At 32.4% G+C, this 23,817-nt stretch overlaps 1 protein-coding gene across 1 annotated transcript in view; it reads left to right on the top strand.

Annotated features, from left to right (window-relative positions):
• Positions 1-23,817, top strand: part of Immp2l (inner mitochondrial membrane peptidase subunit 2) — an 877,042-nt gene that overhangs the window by 657,800 nt on the left and 195,425 nt on the right. The window contains exon 6 of the mRNA XM_027932722.2: positions 14,532-14,634. Within this exon, the coding sequence (XP_027788523.1) occupies positions 14,532-14,634 (103 nt within the window). The remainder of the gene's footprint in view (positions 1-14,531; positions 14,635-23,817) is intronic.

The following is a 23,817-nucleotide window of genomic DNA, read 5'->3' as shown; positions in this document are numbered from 1 at the left end:
GAAAACTGAGGCCCAAAATACAAGGTAATTTGCCTAGAATTGAAACTTTCAATCCAAGTCTTCAATTAACTTATAAACTCATATGAATTTCTCCTTTGCCTCATTCCTTTCCTGCTTCAATGTTGCCCAATTGCTCAGATTTCTGAAGAGATATTTTAAAAGAAGAGTAGTAGTTTAGTGAGTTCTTTAGATTTGAGATATTCCTTTTTGTTTTATTATTATTCAATCCAAAAACTCATTAAATTTGTTATTAAGAAATAAAATAGCATTCATCCCTTTCAATGCCAAAACCTGAATTTGTTAAGACTGTGATCAGAGAAAAAAAGATGGGAAATTATTTATAGTTTCTCCAGTCATTAAATATTATTGGACTTTACAAAAAGAAGCACTGAAATATTTTGTTTCCTCTAGGTGGGAAAGACCAACAAACTAAATGATGAATGAAGCAGACACCTAGGAAATTATTTCTAGAGAGGACTTGGTGCAACAATACCATTTATAATAAATATTGATTTTTTATTGGTTGTTCAAAACATTACAAAACTCTTGACATATCATATGTCATACATTAGATTCAAGTGGGTTATGAACTCCCATTTTTACCCCAAATACAGATTGCAGAATCACATTGGTTACACATCCACATTTTTACATAATGCCATATTAGTAACTGTTGTATTCTGCTACCTTTCCTATCCTCTACTATCCCCCCTCCCCTCCCCTCCCATCCTCTCTCTCTACCCCATCTACTGTAATTTATTTCTCTCCTTGTTATTTTTCTCCCATTCCCCTCATAACTTCTTATATGTAATTTTGTATAACAATGAGGGTCTCCTTCCATTTCCATGCAATTTCCTTTTTCTCTACCTTTCCCTCCCACCTCATGTCTCTGTTTAATGTTAATCTTTTCCTCCTGCTCTTCCTCCCTGCTCTGTTCTTATTTGCTCTCATTATATCAAAGAAGACATTTGGCATTTGTTTTTTAGGGATTGGATAACTTCACTTAGCATAATCTGCTCTAGTACCATCCATTTCCCTGCAAATTCCATGATTTTGTCATTTTTTAGTGCTGCGTAATACTCCATTGTGTATAAATGCCACATTTTTTTTATCCATTCATCTATTGAAGGGCATCTGGGTTGGTTCCACAGTCTAGCTATTGTGAATTGTGCTGCTATGAACATCGATGTGGCAGTATCCCTGTAGTACACTCTTTTAAGGTCTTCAGGGAATAGTCCGAGAAGGGCAATACCTGGGTCAAATGGTGGTTCCATTCCCAGCTTTCCAAGAAATCTCCATACTGCTTTCCAAATTGGCCGCACCAATTTGCAGTCCCACCAGCAATGTACAAGAGTACCCTTTTCCCCACATCCTCGCCAGCACTTATTGTTGTTTGACTTCATAATGGCTGCCAATCTTACTGGAGTGAGATGGTATCTTAGGGTGGTTTTGATTTGCATTTCTCTGACTGCTAGAGATGGTGAGCATTTTTTCATGTACTTGTTGATTGATTGTATGTCCTCCTCTGAGAAGTGTCTGTTCAGGTCCTTGGCCCATTTGTTGATTGGGTTATTTGTTTTCTTATTGTTTAATTTTTTGAGTTCTTTGTATACTCTGGATATTAGGGCTCTATCTGAAGTGTGAGGAGTAAAAATTTGTTCCCATGATGTAGGCTCCCTATTTACCTCTCTTATTGTTTCTCTTGCTGAGAAAAAACTTTTTAGTTTCAGTAAGTCCCATTTGTTGATTCTTGTTATTAACTCTTGTGCTATGCGTGTCCTATTAAGGAATTTGGAGCCCGACCCCACAATATGTAGATCGGAGCCAACTTTTTCTTCTATCAGACGCAGAGTCTCTGATTTGATATCAAGCTCCTTGATCCATTTTGAGTTAACTTTTGTGCATGGCGAGAGAAAGGGATTCAGTTTCATTTTGTTGCATATGGATTTCCAGTTTTCCCAGCACCATTTGTTGAAGATGCTGTCCTTCCTCCATTGCATGCTTTTAGCCCCTTTATCAAATATAACATAGTTGTAGTTTTGTGGATTGGTTTCTGTGTCCTCTATTCTGTACCATTGGTCCACCCACCTGTTTTGGTACCAGTACCATGCTGTTTTTCTTACTATTGCTCTGTAGTATAGTTTGAAGTCTGGTATCGCTATACCGCCTGATTCACACTTCCTGCTTAGCATTGTTTTTGCTATTCTGGGTCTTTTATTTTTCCATATGGATTTCATGATTGCTTTCTCTATTTCTACAAGAAATGCCGTTGGGATTTTGATTGGCATTGCATTAAACCTATAGAGAACTTTTGGTAATATCGCCATTTTGATGATGTTAGTTCTGCCTATCCATGAACAGGGTATATTTTTCTATCTTCTAAGATCTTCTTCTATTTCTCTCTTTAGGGTTCTGTAGTTTTCATTGTATAAGTCTTTCACCTCTTTTGTTAGGTTGATTCCCAAGTATTTTATTTTTTTTGAGGATATTGTGAATGGGGTGTTTTTTCTCATTTCCGTTTCAGAAGTTTTGTTGCTGATATACAGAAATGCCTTTTATTTATGCGTGTTGATTTTATATCCTGCCACTTTGCTGAATTCATTTATTAGATCTAGTAGTTTTTTTTGTAGACCCTTTTGGGTCTTCTAGGTATAGAATCATGTCACTGCAAATAGTGATAATTTAAGTTCTTCTTTTCCTATTTTTATGCCTTTAATTTCTTTCATCTGTCTAATTGCTCTGGCCAGTGTTTCGAGAACTATATTGAATAGAAGTGGTGATAGAGGGCATCCCTGTCTTGTTCCAGATTTTAGAGGGAATGCCTTCAATTTTTCTCCATTCAGAATGATGCTGGCCTGAGGCTTAGCATAGATAGCTTTTACAATGTTTAGGCAAGTTCCTGTTATCCCTAGTTTTTCTAATGTTTTGAACATAAAGGGATGCTGTACTTTGTCGAATGCTTTTTCTGCGTCTATCGAGATGATCATATGGTTCTTATTTTTAAGTCTATTGATGTGGTGAATAACATTTATTGATTTCCGTATATTAAACCATCCTTGCATCCCAGGGATGAATCCTACTTGATCATGGTGCACATTTTTTTTGATGTGTTTTTGTATCCAATTCGCCAGAATTTTATTGAGGATTTTTGCATCTAGGTTCATTAGAGATATTGGTCTGTAGGTGTCTTTGTCTGGTTTTGGAATCAGAGTGATGTTGGCCTCATAGAGTGAATTTGGAAGAGCTCCCTCTTTTTCTATTTCCTGAAATAACTTGAAAAGTATTGGTATTAATTCTTCTTTAAAGGTTTTGTAAAACTCTGCTGTATACCCATCTGGTCCTGGGCTTTTCTTGGTTGGTAGTCTTTTGATTGCTTCTTCTATTTCATCCATTGATATTGGTCTGTTCAAATTGTGTGTATCCTCCTGACTCAGTCTGTGCAAATCATATGACTTAATAAATTTATCGATGTCTTCACTATCTTCTATTTTATTGGAATATAGGTTTTCAAAATAATTCCTAATTATCTTCTGTATTTCTGTAGTATCTGTTGTGATGTTGCCTTTTTCATCCCATATGTTAGTAATTTGAGTTCTCTCTCTTCTTCTCTTTGTTAGCATGGCTAAGGGTCTGTAGATCGTATTTAATTTTTCGATGAACCAACTTTTAGTTTTGTCAATTTTTTCAATAGTTTCTTTTGTTTCCATTTCGTTGATTTCCGCTCTGATTTTAATTATTTCTTGCCTTCTGCTACATTTGCTGTTGTTTTGCTCTTCCTTTTCTTGGGCTTTGAGATGAAGTGTGAGCTTATTTATTTGTTGTTTTTTTCTTTTTTTGAGGAATGACCTCCAGGCGATGAATTTCCCTCTTAAAACTGCTTTCATTGTGTCCCATAGATTCCGATATGTTGTGTCTGTATTTTCATTTATCGCTAAGAATTTTTTGATTTCCTCCTTTATGTCTTCTGTAACCCATTTATCATTCAGTAACATATTGTTCATTTTCCATGTGATGTAGGATTTTTCCTTCCTTCTTTTATTATTGATTTCCAGTTTCATTCCATTATGATCAGATAAAATGCATGATATTATCTCCACCCCTTTATATTTACTGAGGGTTTCCCTATGGCATAATATATGGTCTATTTTTGAGAAGGATCCATGTGCTGCTGACAAAAAGGTATATCCACTTGATGATGGTTGATATATTCTATATATGTCAGTTAAGTCTAGGTTATTGATTATGATATTGAGTTCTATAGTTTCTTTATTCAACTTTTGTTTGGAGGATCTGTCCAATGGTGAGAGAGGTGTGTTGAAGTCACCCATAATTATTGTGTTGTGGTCTATTTGATTCTGGAACTTGAGGAGAATTTGTTTTATGAACGTCGCAGCACCATTATTTGGTGCATAAATATTGATAATTGTTATGTCTTGTTGGTGAATGGTTCCTTTTAACAGTATATAATGTCCTTCCTTATCCCTTTTGAGTAACTTAGTCTTGAAGTCGATTTTATTTGATATGAGGATGGCCACCCCTGCTTGCTTACGAAGACCGTGTGCGTGGTATATTTTTTCCCAACCTTTCACCTTCAGCCTGTGTATGTCTTTTGCAATCAGATGTGTCTCCTGGTGGCAGCATATTGTTGGATTTTTTTTTTAATCCATGTTACCAGCCTATGTCGCTTTATTGGAGAGTTTAGGCCATTAACGTTTAGAGTTACTATTGATAGATGGTTTGTACTTCCAGCCATGTTTGATTATTTATCTTTTCTTTTTTTAATTTAGTTTGTTTCTCCATGATTAGCTTTCCCCCCCACCCTCTGTCTTTACTGAGGCATTTCCCACTGATGGTTTTGGTTATTCTTTTTCATTTCTTCCTCGTGTAGTGTTTTGCTCAAAATGCTTTGCAATGCTGGTTTTCTGGCTGCAAATTCTTTTAACTTTTGTTTATCATGAAAGATTTTTATTTTGTTTTCATACCTAAAGCTTAATTTTGCTGGATACAAAATTCTTGGTTGGCATCCATTGTCTTTCAGTGTTTGAAATACGTTGTTCCAGGATCTTCTCGCTCTCAGTGTCTGTGATGAAAAATCCGTTGTTAACCTTATTGGTTTACCCTGAATGTAATCTGCCTTCTTTCTCTTGTAGCTTTTAATATTTTCTCTTTGTTTTGTATATTGGATATCTTCATAACAATGTGTCTTGGCGTTGGTCTACTGTGATTTTGTATGCTCGGTGTCCTGTATGCATCTACAATTTGTATATCCGTTTCCTTTTTTATTTCTGGAAAATTTTCTATAATTATCTCATTCAGCAGGTTGCTCATTCCCTTGGTTTGAACCTCTATACCTTCCTCTATCCCGATGACTCTTAAGTTTGGTTTTTTTATGTTATCCCATATCTCTTGGATGTTTTTCTCATGATTTTTTTACCAGCCTTTCTGAGTTGGCTAGACTCTTTTCAAGATGATATATTTTGTCTTCATTATCTGACATTCTGGCTTCTACTTGCTCCATTCTGTTAGTGATACTCTCATTTGAGTTTTTAATTTGGTTTATAGTTTCCTTCATTTCTAGAATTATTGTTTGATTTTTTTTTTATAATCTCTATCTCCTGATGAAGATGCTTAATTTCTTCTTTTATCTGTTTATGTAATTCATTTTTAATGTGTTCTTTCACTGTTTGAATTTGCTGTCTCATATCCTCTTTAAGGTTCCATTCCATCTGTCTAAGGTAATCCTTGAGTTCTTTATTTGACCATTTTTCTGATGCCTCTAGGTCCTCCTGAATATTTAGGCCGTCCTGCATTGTTTGTACTCCTTTTCTTCCTTGTTTTTTCATGCTGCTCATGTTACTTCTTGTTTTGTTTGACTGCTGAGTTACTGTTTACTCCTATAAATTTATTTGATGCTTGGGAGGATAGGTATTAGAAGGGAAGGGAAGAAGTCACTGTCGCTGCCGGTTTCAATGGAGTTATCTCCTCCGCCGCATTCTGGTGACGTCAGTTCTCTGCCATGGTGGTATCCCATGCAAATGGCAACAGTTTGTTCCCTTTGCCGGGTGACCAGTGCAACGGGTGTGTCCTGACTGGCTCTCCCAAGCCCCTTTTCAATCCTGTGGCCACTGCCTATGAAGGCTCAGTTGGCATTAACCTCTGTAGATTCAGAAGGGCCGACCAGTTGTTTCAGCGGGATCATTTAGTGCTGAGTCACAGCAGTTTGTCTGCGAGAAGCAGGTGAACAGGAGCTTGAATTCAGCCGATCCGGGCTCGGTGTGTGTTCTGAGAGGCCCAGACTGTTCACCCCAGATCCATGTCAGCTCAGCATTGCCTAGTGATCCTGAGGAAACAGCATTTAGACGGTTTATGACTCCCTATGCCTGCGCAGCTGAAGAGGTCAGAGACTTGATCTCTCTGCCAATATTGATTTTTTTGAAAAATAAAATTATGCATTACAAATTTACTCCTTTATTTAAATTGTTTTTCTAGGAAGTCATGCATGGAACAGTGATATGAGTCACTACTTTTATTTATAATAAAGTTCAGGTTAACAATAAGTGAACTGATCATAATATTTATATCTTTAACGTTTCATGCCATCAATCATCATTTGAGCAAAAACTAATGTTAAATATATGGAAGTTTGATACATTCTTTACTATGTGGAGTTATCTTTTCTGTATTCAGTCAGCTTATATAATGCCTGTAATTATGCTGTAATTTGACCTAGTGAAAATTTGATTTAGTATAATTTATGTTAGTTAATGCTGCATATGTTATAGTAGCATGTAGAATATTTAAGGGAAAAATCAATAATGTCTTTAGAATTAAATAATTTAAACATATTTAATGTTTTTTCAATGAATTTCTCTTATTTTATTATGCTACTTCTCAAGGAAATAATGCACTAAGGAAAAAATAATTTTCTGTAAATAAATAGGATTTGAATTCCATATTACTATCTTAATCTGCTGGTATTTATCAGTTATTCATATCTTGATTTAAATACTCATAATGACTTTTTTGACTATTTTAGCCTAAAACAATATCATCTATTCAGATTTCTGTAGGTAGCAATGTTTGACATTCATTCATTTATTCCTCCATTTATCTAATATTCTGTTGCAAATCCTTCCAATTTGTTGAATTTTTGTCTATGATAGTTCAGAGTCTGTAAATAATGTATTTAATTGACCTCTTTTGTTGCTTACATTTTGAGTTATGGTTTTATTTATACTCTACTCAAAAGGACTGAATCTTCTTTTTTGTGCCCTCACCTATACCATCTGCATGGTTTCACATAGTAATAGTTACTCTGGAAATGTTAATTTATACTGAGAAATGAAAATCACAGTTTTTTATTCTCACAGAGTCCCTATCGTTATGCTCACTGACTAACTGCATATCACAGCATAAACTGCACCCCTCCCCTCAACACGGCTGGGTTGAGCAGTATAGTCCAAGTACAGGCTATGAACATGTTCTGGTGGATCATATGCAGAATCTGATACTTAGAAAATGTTGGCATCTTTTTCAAATTCTCATGAAGAATTGTATTAATTTTTAAAATAGCCACAGATATTTAAAAAATGTGTGTTTTACAAAAGAACACATTCTACATATTAAAGGTAATTGTCTCATGTCTTATCATCCAAATTTAGAAAAAATATATCAAGAATACTCATTACTAAAACAATTCCTAGTTATACTAAGAACATCATATTAATTTTAAAATCATTAATTATAAAATAATTCTACAACTTTATTGTGAAGATGTATACATCTAACCTTTAATTTGAATGAATTAAATAGATTCACTCTGATCACCTAGCAACCATCTGCAGTCTGCATTGAAAGTAATAGTTCTTTTTTTTTTTTAGATGAAAGTTGTTAAGATTTCCTCTTTGGAATCCCAAGTAGTTATGGTCCATGGTACAGTGGAAAGGAATTTTGGAGTCTGGTTTCTATAGTATTTGCCCTGCCACTAACTAGCTAGATGGCATCATTTAAATGCTTTTAACCTTTGTTTCTTTATCTGTACAAGAAGGAGTTATTAGATCATTGCTAGGGTTCTTCCAACTGTGATCAGAAGAGATGTAATTGCTTACAGTTAGCCTCAGGTGATCCAACTTCCTAGAAACATTATCACCTGATTTGCTTAATTCACCTTCCATAAATTAAGTAGCCTTCATTTCTAATTGAATACATGCTGCAAGTGAAGAAGTCTGAATCATACTTTAGCATTTAATTCTGAAGCAAACATTCATCAGCATTTAGGCTTAGAATAGAGAATATTTATATTAAGGAGCAAAAAACTTTGTCATGTTGTGACAGCAAAAACATTCTTAGGGGTTTTTAGAATCCTTTGACCATGGATTTTAAGAAGAAATTGATCTTTATTTATTAGTTTTAAATTATCCTTTAGGATAAAATACTCATTAACAACTTGTTGCCATCAGATCCAATTCAATCTCTAGTCTTATCTTGGAGATCAGATCTAATTTTTTCTGACATTAATGTAGATAATATTTTCCTGACTTATTGTGTTATCAGATTTGCTTGTATGAGACTTGTTGAAACTCTTTTGGGTGATATGTTTATTATCTTAGTCTATCTGCTGATTTTGTGACTGTATGGATTTTTAAAACTCCTTGAATTATATACTTAAAAATCACTGAATTATATTTCATGTAAATTATACTCCAGTGAGTGAACTGTGCTATTAATTCGTTATTCCTTTGAAGGTAATCCACACTTTTATTTTTTCCTCTGGGAGATCTTAGATTTTAGGAGCGTTGTGGGGTAGGAGTTCAGCATTCCACAATTTCATTATGATCTATGAATTTGTATATCTTGTTATTTTCTTTCATTGGAAAAAGTATATGTTCATGCATTTCATCAATTCTGGAAAATTCTTTCCCACTGTCTTTTTGAAGATTCTTTCTTTCTTTTTATTCTCTTTCTTTGAAGCTTGTATTGTATGATGTGACATTTTCGTAGAATATTCTCCAGGTCTTTTAACATCTCTCCTGTTTTCCATGTCTTTATTTCTCTGTGTTCAATTCTAAGTAATTTTTAATATCAAATATAAAAAGGTTATATTTTACTGGAGTATGTATTTCAGTAAATTACTTCTTTCCTTAACTTATACTATTCTACTTTTTAAGCCACTTAGTTATATATTTGAAATTTTAGATATTCTGTTTGGTTCTTTTTCAAATGTCCTTCTTTTAAAAATATATTCTTCCTTACTCATGTCTTTAATTCTCTTTGTGACTTACAAATATTTAAATAAATGCAGTTTATATTCTGTGCTTGATACACCTAGAATTCTAAGTCCTTGGAGGTCTAATTCTACTGTTCATTGTTTCTCCTGATTCTCTAATGGTGGCTATTTCCTCATGGGATTTGTCATGTAGGTTTGTGGGTTCCTAATGGCTGAGACTTATTTACAGAAAATCTGAAAACCCAATTTGAGTGTTAACCCTAAAGAAATTATATTTGCTTCTGCCAGATGCTCAGAGCCAATTAAAGGAACTCTTTCCCAGAGCACACAATAGTATGAATTTAAATCTAACCTCACCTAAGAGCAAATGTAGATCATTAAGAGAAATATTTTTCTCTCAGAGACAAACTTAAAGAGCAACATCATCATTTTCCTTCTTGATTTTAGGGCTTTTTAATTTTTAATTTTTTTATTTTTTTGTTCTTGTTTTGTTGTTATTTTCATGATCCTACCTACCAATCATGATAAAGAGAGCTAGCTCCAACTCGTGTTCTTGCTGGATCCTGACCTTTGAACCCTGGTCCCTTTAAGAAAATGAAAAACCTGAGGTCCTGGATAAGGAGCACTCAGGGTAGCCACTACTTTGGACAGTGAGAATAATAAATATAATGATTTGAAAACTATAGAATATTAACTCTAATAATTCATGAATTACTAGTATAAATTACCTAAATGAAGAATATACATGTGTATGGGCATGAACATGCTTAGGAAATACTTTAAATAAGAATTCATTTTCTTATTGTAGTACCAAGAGTTGCCTGGACAGTACTTTTGTATTCAACCAGTGACACGCAAAAGTTTCAGAGACTTTAAAAACATTGTTTTCAAGGTCAAATCAAATTGGAGGCAATCATTCTTCATTCCATTTATAAGACCTAGGTAACTTTTCTCAGTAAAGCTAGTACTAAAAATGCCTTCTTTAAAAAGACAGGTAGTTAGAATACCATACAGAACTCATTTTTGACTGTCAAAACTGAAATTATTTGCAAGCCATAGATACATACAACCTTGTAGGCTGACACCTCACTTAACTGTTAAATCACCTAAAGGATTACCTTGTCTTTCTTTTATGTGAATTCAAGAGCACAAAGCTATTTAAAATTCCTTCTCTAGAGAAATTCTATTAAGAGTATTATATTTCTTTGGCAGCCCTAAAAGGAACTAGTCCAATATTTTAACATCATATTTTTAAAGCTATTTTGGGTTATTCTGTAAAGGGTTAGACTGAAAACTGAGAATTGAATTTGTCCTATGTATATGGCATGATTTTTTACCAGTTGTACAGCTCAAAGAGTTCTTTGACACCTGTCTAGTATCTAAGTAAACCACTGTGTATTAGCATAGCAACATTTAAATGTGCAAGTAAAACCACAGGTAAATTGTACTTTCACCTATTACTTTCTCTATATTTGAAAATGCACAAATAGATTATTTTTTTCAATATCTTTATTTTAGTTATTTTCTGTGGTACTGAGGATTGAACTCAGTGCCTCACATATGCTAGGCAAGTGCTCTACCACCAAGCCACAACCAACAGCCCCTAAATTATGTTTTGCATAAAAGTTTTAGAGTGGTCAGAAAGGAGTAAGAGTTTAAAAAAAAAAAAACACCTCATTAAACCATTATAAATAGTCTATAGTCACAGTGCAACTCTGGGGAAAGGCAATTATTAAAGCATAGTTCAGGTAATTTTAAGAGACTGATGCTAATAGATAATAAGCTTGAACATATTCTGAATTATAAAATGGAAAAAAAATGGACAAAAGAAGACAATAGCAATAATAACTACCACTTATTAGGTTCTGACTAGCACCAGAACTATATTCAATGCTTTCCTTAAAAATAGTCTCAGCTATAAGACACCCTTTTATCAAGTGTTTAATATATATTCAATGCTTTCCTTAAAAATAGTCTCAGCTATAAGACACCCTTTTATCAAGTGTTTAATATATACTATGTTTATCCATGGAATAACTTTTTTGAATTAGGTACCCTTATTTTCCTAGTTTTATATTTGGGAAACTGAGTTTCATTCAGATGCCCCAAATCACATAAACTTGAAAGAATTAATTCATATGTACAAGGCATTATTGGCTAACTCTAGAGATTATCCTATACAAATTCCCCATTATAGTATCTTCATCCAACTGCTGTCATCTCAACACATTTCGGGTGTTTTATTGGTCCCATTTTAAAGATGGAAAAATACAGATAACTTATATGAGATTAGTTGTGTGTAACAGTATCAAGATTAAAACTGGTTTAGCTTCCTTGTAGAATCCATATACTTTCCACTATACTATCTGCCTTCATGGCATATCTTTCACTATTCAGTAATTCATTCATTTGCTTATTTATTTAACAAATGTTTGTTGAGCACATTGTGCATGTATTCTTCTGGGCTGTGGACCTACTTAGCAAATGAAAAATGCAGAGTCCTGAAGGTTTCATCCTAGTAGGGGGAGACAGAAATTAAACAAACTGATAAATGCATGTCAATGTTAATAGGTGCAATAAAGAAAATAAAGCATTGCAAATGACTAGAAGATAATGTGATAAAGGGTACTTAAATTTTTTAAAGAAGATACTCAATGCAAGGAAATGTGCAACTTTCACTAATATTTTTATAATGCCCCATTTTTTCATTATGAGAATTGACTCCTTGGTTTATATGACATTGAAACTCAATCTGAGTTTTATCTCTTTCTTTTGGTTCTGGAACAATATGTTTTATTAAAAACCTACCATTTCATTTAAAAAATTATTTTGTGCTGAATTTTTTTTTTTTTTTTTTTTTTTTTTTTTTTTTTTAATTCTATACCCCCTACATTATCAAAGCATTTAATGAGTCTCTCTGCCCAGGTCACAAAGCACCTTTGCATCTATGATTTTTCTTGATATTCTAAATGACCTGATCAGACAAGTTTTATTGTAATCATCATCATTGTTATGCATATTGTCATTACTCTTTATCTTATTTTACATGGGATGTAGAATTCATTCTCGAGCCCCAGGCAAACATGGACAGTTACTCAGGGCTTCTAGCACTCTAGTTCATAACTACTGAACAATTGGAGTTGTTATGAGAGCTAAGATCCATTTTGGTCCATTGTCTAGCAGTTTGGCTAATAACAAAAAGTTATTATTAAATTAATTTGAAAGACTCAAGAAGGAAGAGGCAACCTAGGCTCAGAACCTGGGTTTCCTGACACCCCCCAATCCAGTGCTCTTCACTAGACATCAGTTAGAAGACTGCTTCTTTTAGAGGTTCCCAGGTTTCTTTTATCTAGTGAAATAATCCCAAGCATTGGGAACATCTGAAAATGCATACATTTACACACATGCATGTGGTTGTTCTCACTTATCTGTGGAGGAAGTACTTCAAAGCCCCCAGGGGATACCTGAAATCTTGAATAATACTGAACTCTCTATGCTTTTTCCCCTGTACATACATGCCTGTGATTCTTAAATAGTTATTTGAAGAGACAAAATTGGAAATTGTTATCTTTCTAAGTATTTGTAGAAAATACCCTGCTTAATAAGGTGAACAAATATTTGTACTTATTGGGAGAGTATGCTTTTGCAACAATTAAGTAAAAGTGTCTTCTCTTTGTCATTAACACTTGATGTGGGATGTTAGTTCTTAGAAGCAATCTCATGATAAAAGCAGTACTGATGTCAAGAACTAATTGACTGATTTTAATTGAAGAACACTTATATTACAAAGTATATGATGGTAAAGATGTGTTCAACTTGTTTTTGCTTTTCTCTAAAAAGCTGAAAACCTTCTTCCCAGTAGTAATTAAAAATAAACAGCAGTCATTAACTTACTGTGGGGTTCTAATGACCACAAGATTGCTTCCTTGCATGAATGACTTACTGATCTAAAGCAAAGTAATTCAACTTTGAAATTATCTTGAAAATTAAAAACCATCCTAGATAATGAATAGTTTCAATTTCTATAGCACCAATTTATGTGTAATTTTCCTTTTTTATGTGTTCTTCTGTACATATACAATATGCTAACAAAAAATGGTCTTGCAGGGATTCCACATCAAAGAATAGTGTGCCAAATTCAGTCTCTGGTCTTTTTAATCTTGGGGGTGATATTCATTCATTCATTCATTCAGCAAATATTTGTTGAAAAGCTCTTGTGGCTAGACATTTTCTATGGGGCTTTAGAGGTGGGATGATGGGAAGCAGTCTCTGCTCCCCAAAGAATTTATTATGGTGGGATTCAGATAGTACTTGATTCTAATTATGTCTCCTTTATTTAATTGGTTATATCACAATTTACTTAACCAATTATTTTCTGTTGGATACTTAGGTAAATTTATTTTTCACAGGAAGCTATAAAAAGCCTATGTTGGATGCCCCAATCAATAAATAAATATTCACACTTCTGATTATGTCTTGGAATGGATTTCTATAAGTAGAATAAGTAGGTCAAAATGCATGGACATTTTAGTCTTTTGAAACTTTACCAAATTAGTTCCAAAATACAAATACAGACAGAAAGGTTATATTGTTTTTACATTGCCACCAAGAGTGTTTAAGAAATCCTGTCCTTGCTCCTTTTCTTGGTCAGCAATATAGAATATTCTGTTAAATGTATAGTATCTATCATTGATGTTTACATAATCTTAAAAATTATTAAAATGTTTATAGTTTCTAAGAATAATTTGGTGCTGATCAAAAATTCTCAACTGATATTGATAATTTATATCTGACAAGAAATCATCTGGATTATTTTCTTTCTTATAAATGCTGAATTTTAAAAGTCATGTTATAAAAAGTGTCATCTGTTGATTTGAGAACTTTTTTTGAAAAAAAATTAATATTATAGTTATCCACTAGTAAATTGGAAATGTTGAATATTAAGGTTAATATTCAAATAATTAAAAGCAAATGTCTTAAAACAAATAGATCTCTACTTTGTTAGGACTTACTGAATTTCTTAAGTACATATTTAGGATATTATGAGTTAAATTAAGTAGCAAAACATTATATTTGGTGCTAGTTCATTTTACTTAAGCCCAAAATTCCTACCTATGGAATATGAAAAAAAAAATAAAAATGTAAATAAGTTTATAGGGAATATGTCTTATTCGCTATATGAAGTCATGGACTGACTTCATGGTTAACTGGTTGCATCTTTGTGACATTTCTGCTGCTCCTGAGTTTGTATGCTCAGCTATTAGATTTCTCCTCTTACCTCAATGGTTACACTTTTCATTTCTAGGACCATGGGACACAAAAACCGGTATGTCAAAGTCCCCCGTGGTCATATCTGGGTTGAAGGTGATCATCATGGACACAGTTTTGACAGTAATTCTTTTGGGCCGGTAAGTCATCTTTTCATGTTGTTGCCAATATAACTGGATCTCAAAAGTGGGAAAATAGGTCATTTGGATAATTCAGTAAAGACTAATTAGGAATTTTATAGTGTAACATTTTATGTTCAAATATTTCCTTTTAAATATAGAACGAAAGATATGTAAACTATCTCACACATGTGTATGTCTGTATGTGTAAAATAATGGAAAATAATTTAGACTACTTCAAAAAACTACTAAAAGGTGCTTTCAGCTACTTGGTCTTAGTTAGAATATCTTTTTTTCACCCACAGGAATGCTTTATAGCATATGCTGTTAGTTGGTGGTTAGCACATTCAATGTATAAAAGACATAGGCATAAATTTTTTAAATTGTTCCTCATATGGAAAGCATTATGGACATTCCTTGAAAAACTTGGAATGGAACCACCATTTGACCCAGGTTTCCCACTCCTGGGTTTATACCCAAAGGACTTAAAAACAGCATATTATAGTAATGCAGCCACATCAATGTTTATAACTGCACAATTTACAATAGCTATATTGTGGAACCAACTTAGATGCCCTTCAGCAGATGAATGGTTAAAGAAACTGGTATATATACACAATCGAATATTACTCAACATTAAAAGAGAATAAAATCATGGAATTTGCAGGTAAATGGATGGAGTTAGAGAAGATAATGGTAAGTGACCTTAGGCAATCCCAAAAAACCAAATGCCGAATGTTTTCTCTGATATGAGGATGCTAATCCATAATAGGGAATGGAGCAGGGCATGGGAGGAATGGAGGAACTTTACATAGGACAAATGAGAGGGAGGGTAAAGGAGGGAATAGAGGTGTAGGAAATCCCTAGTATATGTATGGAGACACGAATGGTGTGACTCTACTTTGTGTACTAACAGAGACACGAAAAATAGTGCTCTATATGTGTACTATGAATTGAAATACATTCTGCTGTCATATATAACAAATTAGAATAAATAATTTTTTGAAAAGTACAATATTAATAGAAATCATATTTATAACTATAAGAGAGGAAAATTTTACCCTCTCAGGTTCTCAAGGTGACCTGAGAATTAAGTTGACATAAAATAGATTAACAGAAAAACAACAACAACAACAACATACAAATTTAACATAAGTTTTATGTGGCACAAGAGCTCTCATAAGGAAATGAAGACTTAAAGAAATGGCAATACCTATCTATTTTTGTATTAGGTTGAACCAATAAAGGTAATACAGAAACGTAACTAAATTATATGGGGAAGCTAAAGGAAGATAAGAATTATTTTAATAAGATACATTTGTGCTGAATTCTCAGCTGTGACTCTCCAAGAATGTTTCCTGTCTTTACTAGAAGGAGGGCAAGTACTATAACAGAGTTTTAGTTTGTTTTCAGAAAGAAAAGGGGAAAATTAATATGTCCTTATTCTATCGGCTGTTTTTCAAGTACCTTTAACTCAAAGTAATTTTTATGTCAAAGTGGTGTCTTTTGGGGAAGCATGTTCTGCTAACAGTCATAAGTAATATTTTGTTAGAATTTTAATTTATACAATAAATGCAGATAGGCTTTATGCTGATATTCTATAAAATATGTGGCTGAACTGATATTTTTTGGATTTTTTCATTGTACAACTTACAAAAGTTCTCTATATATTATTGCAATAACTTGTTATATGAAGACTCTTTACTGATGAAAGTGGTACCTAATTCTGATTAGCAGCCTTACCATCAGATTTTTGTAAAGCTAGACATATTTATACTTGTTCTCAATACATATTATAATTTAAGATTGAGTACCTTTATATATGTTTTTGAAATGAAATTTATCCACATAATTTTGTCTAAAATTAAATATTGGTGATCTCTAATGAAACAGTTTTCTTCACATATTATGAAGATCAATGCCACTAAAGGAGCAGCCACTTTAACTTAACTTTGGCTTAAAGTTCAATAATGGAGCTGAAATTGGATAAGGGTATATATAGATCAGTGGGAAAAACTTTAGGAGACTATTGCTATTTCTTTTTTTCTAATTATGATGACAACAACAAATGTACTAAGTCCTTTACTTGCACTGACTAATAATTATACAAAAATTGAATTTAGTCTTGGTAATACATATCAAAAATGAGATACAGACTAGAAATTTTGGAAATGTTGGGTCACTTTGTATAGCTCAAGTGTCTGTTGTGAAGAAATCTAGTAGCAAGTTGAAAGTGAACATAAATTACATCAATGCAGTTTTAATTCTCCTTTATCAATATATTAAATGTATTAATATATCATGTTTAGGGCCAACTCCACATTAAAATGTTAGTTAACTTTAGTTGGGTTTTAATTGGTAGGATAGTGATTTTGAAATGAAGCATTAAAATGTTATTTTCTATCAGTTGTCAGGTATGTGGTAATTATTTATTAATAATAAAGTTATAAAATTTGACATTGGTTTGCATTTTTATTAAGTTAAAGCTGGTGTGATTGATTGATATAATTAATATTATTCCCCCAAAGTTGTATTTCTTATGCTTTTTCATTTGGGAAAGAAATGAAGAGAGTTGATAACCAGGATAGTGGAAGTTACACATATTTCTCCTTAGTGTCCTACCTATGGTGCAGCTCTTCCTGGGCCCCAGTTCCTCCTGTAGGTTTCATAGTGGTGTTTTGAATTATTGAACTTTGAATAAAAATATATCCATATGAAAGCACATAAAATGTGAAAATATCCACATGTAATATCTTAAATCTTATATCTTATAAAAAGGAAAGAAAGAAAACATCCTTCTCGTGAGTGTAAATCTCATGAGAAGATTTTAAATAGAATTTACCCAATTTAAATTTCTGCCATTGGTAATCATAATAGAGCTGACTTTTTCATATTTAAGCAGACTTTTAGATATAATGTACTAAATACTTAAATCATATTTTTAAGTAAAATCTACTTTACTATACCTGGAGTCAAAGAAACAAAACAACTTTGAAATTTTTTTAATGCATAGAAAAATATTTATGCACACTGACTTTTGATTCATAAATTGGACTAAGCTATCGATTTCCATTCAGTAAACTGTGTCATTTTCATTTGCCAAAATTAGATGAAGTACCTTTTTACATGAAGGAAAATATTTGTCATGTCATGCAAACTTGTACTGTACAAGTTTTAACATATAATACTTTAACTTTTATATTGTGCTCTTGTGTTTTGTGTTCCAAGGATTTATAACTAGGAAAACATAGCTTTAGTGATACTCCCACACAAGTGTTAAAAGGATAGAGGAGAATAGAAGTTAAATTAGAAGCCCCACACGTTTTTCTTAAAGCTAAGCTGTGAGGTTTGAATGTAAAGATTTCTTAGTGCACTTCTTTATTAATGAATGGTTATCTGAATAATTTGTTCATTATTTTAATGTTTTTTCTAATCCTACATACTAAAATGTAAGTTTCACACTTTTAAAAACATAGTGTTAATATTATTATATTCCTCTAAGAATATTCTTGGTGATACTTTTTGGCTTATCAATCACATGCTTCAAGATTGTATATAAAGTGAGTGAGTACCAGGCTTTGCAGATAGGTGGTTGATTCTCTTCCCTTTTGGAAGTAGATAATGAATTTTCCTTGATGTTAACAGCCTATCTAAAGGTAGGCAGGATTGTCTAGAATGCTTATTTTGCCTTTAGAAATTGATTGAAACTTTTCATTTTCACTTTCTAGCCAAATAACTTAGGAAGTATTTCCAACTGCTTTTTTAATGTTTTAGCTCTTTTAACAGTAATTATATTTTATCATAGAATTTATCCAATTTAAATTTCTGCCACTGGTAATCATAATAGAGCTGACTTTTTTCATATTCAAGCAGACTTTTAGTTATAATGTACTAAAGACTACGAAAGAGAGCTTCTTGTTCTTTTTTTCTGGTTTATTATTTACTATTTTTATTTTTATATGATCATTTATTTTTTGGATTCAGTTTATCATAACTACATTGTAGGCTCTAGAGAGTATTGAATGATTCTATGAATAAATATTGATATTGAGTTATAGCCATAGAACACATAACAACAGGAGGAGAAATCTGAGATGACTTTTATTCTGACACCCACATTTCTAAATTGTTTTTTTTTTTTAAGAGAGAGACAGATAGAGAGAGAGAATTTTTTTTTTTAAATATTTATTTTTAGTTTTCGGCGGACATATCATCTTTGTATGTGGTGCTGAGGATCGAACCCGGGCCGCACGCATGCCAGGCAAGCGCATTACCGCTTGAGCCACATCCCCAGCCCACATTTCTAATTTGTTGAGGATAACATCTTGGGAAGAAACTAGTACACTATCTTACAAACATAGGTGATATAACAGAAAATCAGATATTCTTGGATATGGAACTCTCTACTAATTTGTATGGCCTTACGTTTTTTCATGAGTAAGATTAGAGTCTTTCCTCTAAGTCCATCTTAATGATAAATGAGCAAATATAAATATGTGCATACGTATACATATACATAAACACAACCAAAATTTTAATGAATATCCTAAGTAAACTAATATAGAACTGCAAGAAAACAAAACATTGTTTATCCAGGGATGAAACATACAATCATTTAAATCTGTATTTGTGAAAAACTTTAATGATATCATATTCATGATATTAAGTGAATAATATAAAAATAAAGAACTGAATATATATTGATTATCTTCAATTGTTAATGCCTCTGGTTGATTTTTTCTTTATTCTGTTATACTTGTCTATATTTTAAAACTTTTGCAAAAAAAAATTAATTACTTTTATCATCAGAAAAAGTAATTTTTAAAAATAAGATTAAGATGGTTGAAAGCAAATGACTTCTAAGTTTAATGCTAGCTCTAAGTTCCATATTGCTATGACCATAGGGAAAAATATCGCAGAAGTGGTTGGATACAAAATGTTTCTATTATGCATAATACTATCTCCATGATATATATTTATAATAAACCTCTTGAATCATTGATCAATAAGAGAAAATAGTCTCTCTTCTCATAATATGAATTCACTAATTTATGACTTCAGTTTGAATTTCTAGATATATCCAGATATTATTAAGTTTCTTTTAAAATTATGATAGTTGCGTAGAAGTGATCAGTACATATTACTACTTGATTTTACTTGATTACATAATAAATATATTCGATGATTCTGATATGTTGGTTTGTGATTGCTTGAAATATTTTCTAAATGTTTCTCTTAGTAATTTTTTTCCCTTTGTCAAATAGTATCTTTCACTTGACCACTCCTACTTCCATGTAGATGACATTAACACATTTTCTGAAATACTCATGTTGGTCTTTTCAGCACCCCAAAGTAACTATTATAGATAATTATGTATGTTCTGTATACTAGTAATGGCAGAAGCACATAAAAAACAAATTTTACATTTGTGTTTGTATGTGTACATGCATGGCTATGAGTTTTTGAGTAATAATTTTTGACTACTCCAGATTAGCAAACTCTTCATCAATTAAAAATGCATATGCATTTCACTCTTCCACGTTTTATAGATATTCATTCCAGTACGCAGAGGTATTCTCTTCTTTTGGTGAAAAATACAAATATGACTCTTTCCATGGTCTCCATTTAGCTTGTATATGTTCTATTTTTGTTTATCTTTAAGTCAGAAGCAATTTAGATATTTTCACTCTGTGCTGCATAGTGACTTATCATATGGAAATATGTCACAATAGAAATTCTAGCATCTAAAAAGAAATCAAAACTAAATAATTTATTTAGCATCTAAAGTAAATAGTTTAGCAAATGGATCAAAGGACATTAGAAAAAAATAGTGTTGGTTTAAGCATTTCAAGACAAAGATAACCTTTTCAAAATATATGAATGTATTTTTTTTTTTTTTTTGCTCTAGGTATTGAACCCAAAGGCACTTAACCACTAAGCTACAGCCTCAGCCCTTTTAATTAATTAATTAATTAATTAATTAGTTTTTTATTTTGAGTCAGGGTCTCACTAAGTTTCTTTAGTCCTCCCTAAGTTGCTGAGACTGGCTTTGAACTCATGATCCTCCTGCCTCAGCCTCCCTAGTTGCTGGAATTACAGGCGTGTACCACCATGCCTGGCTGTATTTTGATTTATAGGACTGTGATCACTGTATCACCTTGTGAGCAATTTCTGTGCAGGAACCATGAAGAAGAACTGAACCATTTGGGTGCAGAAATTATCACGGTACTCTGTCTATCCAAGAATGAAAAACTATAATTTATACTTTAAATGATTTTTTTAAGTTCCAAGTAATTAAAAAATACTTAATTCAATCACTTATTTTATTGATACCTAGCTAAATAAAATATCAGCCCCCTAGAGCATTTTTAAAAGAAATATGCCTATTTGAAGATGGAAATTTTAGCAATAAATGAGCATTAGAAATAATATTTATAAATGAAATGAGCTGGAGAATCTGAAAGTGATGATACATAAGAGAGTATGAGAAACAAAGGTTAAAATTTCATAGAATTCCTTTTGAAATTCATGAAATGCAAAGAAGTTTTCACTTTTAAAAACTAGTGGAAAAATAAAAGAGAAAAGTAAAGTTTATTCTTTCACGCCATGGAAAGTCTTTCATTTATGCCTTAAAGACACATTTTTGAGCTTCTGCTATGTTTCCATCTTGGTTTGTGGCCTGTAGAACCTCATAGGTGGAATGGATCAGGAGAAACAAGAATTATATTTTATATTAGCTAGGGAGAGGTTGATGGATTAGGATATATGTATATATATGAGTAAGATACACACACACACACACATAATGGGCATTTTAAGAGGTTTAGTGTCTGTCATACCTGTTTTGAATTTTTTTGACATTATTAATAAGAAATTCAATTTTTGATTAAGGCTGCAAGAATAAGATTCTTGGAGTTACAGGAAGGATGAAAGGAAGGGACTTTTTGATACTACTGAAACCATATCGCAAAAAAATGAATTGAGACAGATATTTGGGAAATTTCAAAAATGCTCAGAGATTGTAAGAGCAAAGATTCAAGTCATGGATAATAAGGGGTGTGTGCTGAGCCTGTGAATCTTCCTAAATCTTTTGTCACTGTTGCCAAGCATGAATAAAACCCGAAACCCAGAAGGAGCAGGTGAGAGGCTCCTGATGTATACCCCTGTGAGCAAGGAAGGATAAATTAGAGGGGAGACAGGCAATCAAGTCATTACAGCAGTGTAAGTTCTCCAAGTGGTGATATGACAGGGCCTCTTGATGAAGTAGTACTTTTAGGTACTAAAATCCTACAAGAAAAACTATGAAAATCTCCCAGGAGAATTTGGTAGAATAGAACCAGTTCTAGAATTAGTGAAAATACTATATGGTAAAATATTGCATTACATTGGCACTCTAGATGCTGTGTACTTTGTGAATGAAGTGATTTGTGCCTGGAGTGGTTAATGGCTTTCAGCTGCATTGAAAATATTCTTATACAATACAGGATAATCTTGTGGACTTATGAGAATGAATTGACATTTCATTTTATTTCTTGATGAAGTACAGCATTTTCTTCGGATAAATTCTCTAGAACTGTGAGAGTAGCTTTTATTTAAAACCAGCCATTTTCAAATAAAGAAAAAGGTCATTAGACTGTGTTGACAGCATCCAAGTAAAGTGGTCTGTTCACACATTCTTGAGCAATGTTGCTTAGACTTTAATTGGCTGTATTTCCTCGTTTTATAGTACATACTTGTTCATTAAATTTTTGTTAAAATTAAAATAATCTATATTTTATAGCAAAAATAATGATGAAAATAGTTTTGTAATTTTTACCTTGGTGATTTTCTTCAATTGTTTCTCACAGTTACCTTTAACAGTATTAGAACCTGGCAAACCCACATTTTTTTTGGTATGACTTTCCATTTGACTGGTTTAGACAAAGGCATGCATTTCATGAAAAGGCTAAAACCAATGGAAATGAATATCATTGTAATGAAAATATCTGTGCAAGATAGCTAAGTCTCAGAAGAGAGCCCATTGTCTGGAGCAATTCTCAAATTGGAGAAATATCCTTACAGAAAGAAGAAACAAAGAGTCCTTCAGGATTAACTTCACTTTTGGTTAGATTTTTTTGTGTGTTTAATTATTAATTATGACATTCAACAAAATACATGATTTTAAGAAGAAAACATAGAAAGATAAAATAGGAATGAAATAAATACTATCATACCCTCCCCCTAAGAACAGGCACAACCTAAACTTTCATTTCTGCCAAATAAAATTTATCCTCTATCTTAATTATTCTGCTAGTGTAGAAATCATTTTCCACATGATTTCATTTTCACATAGGAGAATGTCAGAAGAATTGTCATTAGATTTCATTGCTATGGCAGATAGTGTTCCTGAGGGCCATTTAGTTACAGGATTAAATGTGGTTCGTTTTATTAGAAGTGTGTATTTACTGACAGTGGGTCAGGAGTCAAGATTTACTGAAATATATGCAGGGTTATTAATTTGCCAATTTTATAAGCTCTCAGAATTTTTTAAAAAGTGGGGTTATAGCCCTTAATATACTTCTAAAAATCAACTGGTGACTACATAACTGGATCTACATAGAAACTGTGAAATATGAGGGGGCTAAAGAGAACAATATGCAGTCAAATATACTCTCAATCAAGGTTTTAGATTGAATGACCTCGTTTAAATTGCTGTATACTTATACAATATTTACTTTCCACCTACCTTAATAAACAGCAAATTATGTAAATGACTTTATAAGTTTTAAATTATGTTAATAATTATCTTTAGGTTGAGATTCTTGGAGATAGCTTTTTTAGAAATTTTTATGTTTTCAAAGCTTGTCGGGTAATTTTTAGAAAGTCTGTTCTTTGTCAGTATCTCATTGATATACTAAAATGACTTGGAAGACAAATTTAAGGTCAGTTTGATTATGAGTGACTTGGTTGATTGTTTTCAGTATAATGGAACCTTGCATGTAGCCTATAATGAACTATAGTAACTATGCCTTTAGACATTATCTATAGTAAGACCCCTAGAAAACTGTGGCATATTAAAAATTATCTAACTTGGTAAATCAAGCAAGTGAAAATATAATTTTTTAATACAGTGGTCAGAATCAGAGCCATGAGGTATGTTCCATTGATGGGGCACCACAGGCCCATAGCTTTGGAACTAAATAGAAGTGATTCCTGTAATATGAC

Source organism: Marmota flaviventris, chromosome 1, assembly GCF_047511675.1.
Source record: "Marmota flaviventris isolate mMarFla1 chromosome 1, mMarFla1.hap1, whole genome shotgun sequence".
NCBI lineage: Eukaryota > Metazoa > Chordata > Mammalia > Rodentia > Sciuridae > Marmota > Marmota flaviventris.
This window is presented reverse-complemented; position numbering and strand designations above follow the sequence as displayed.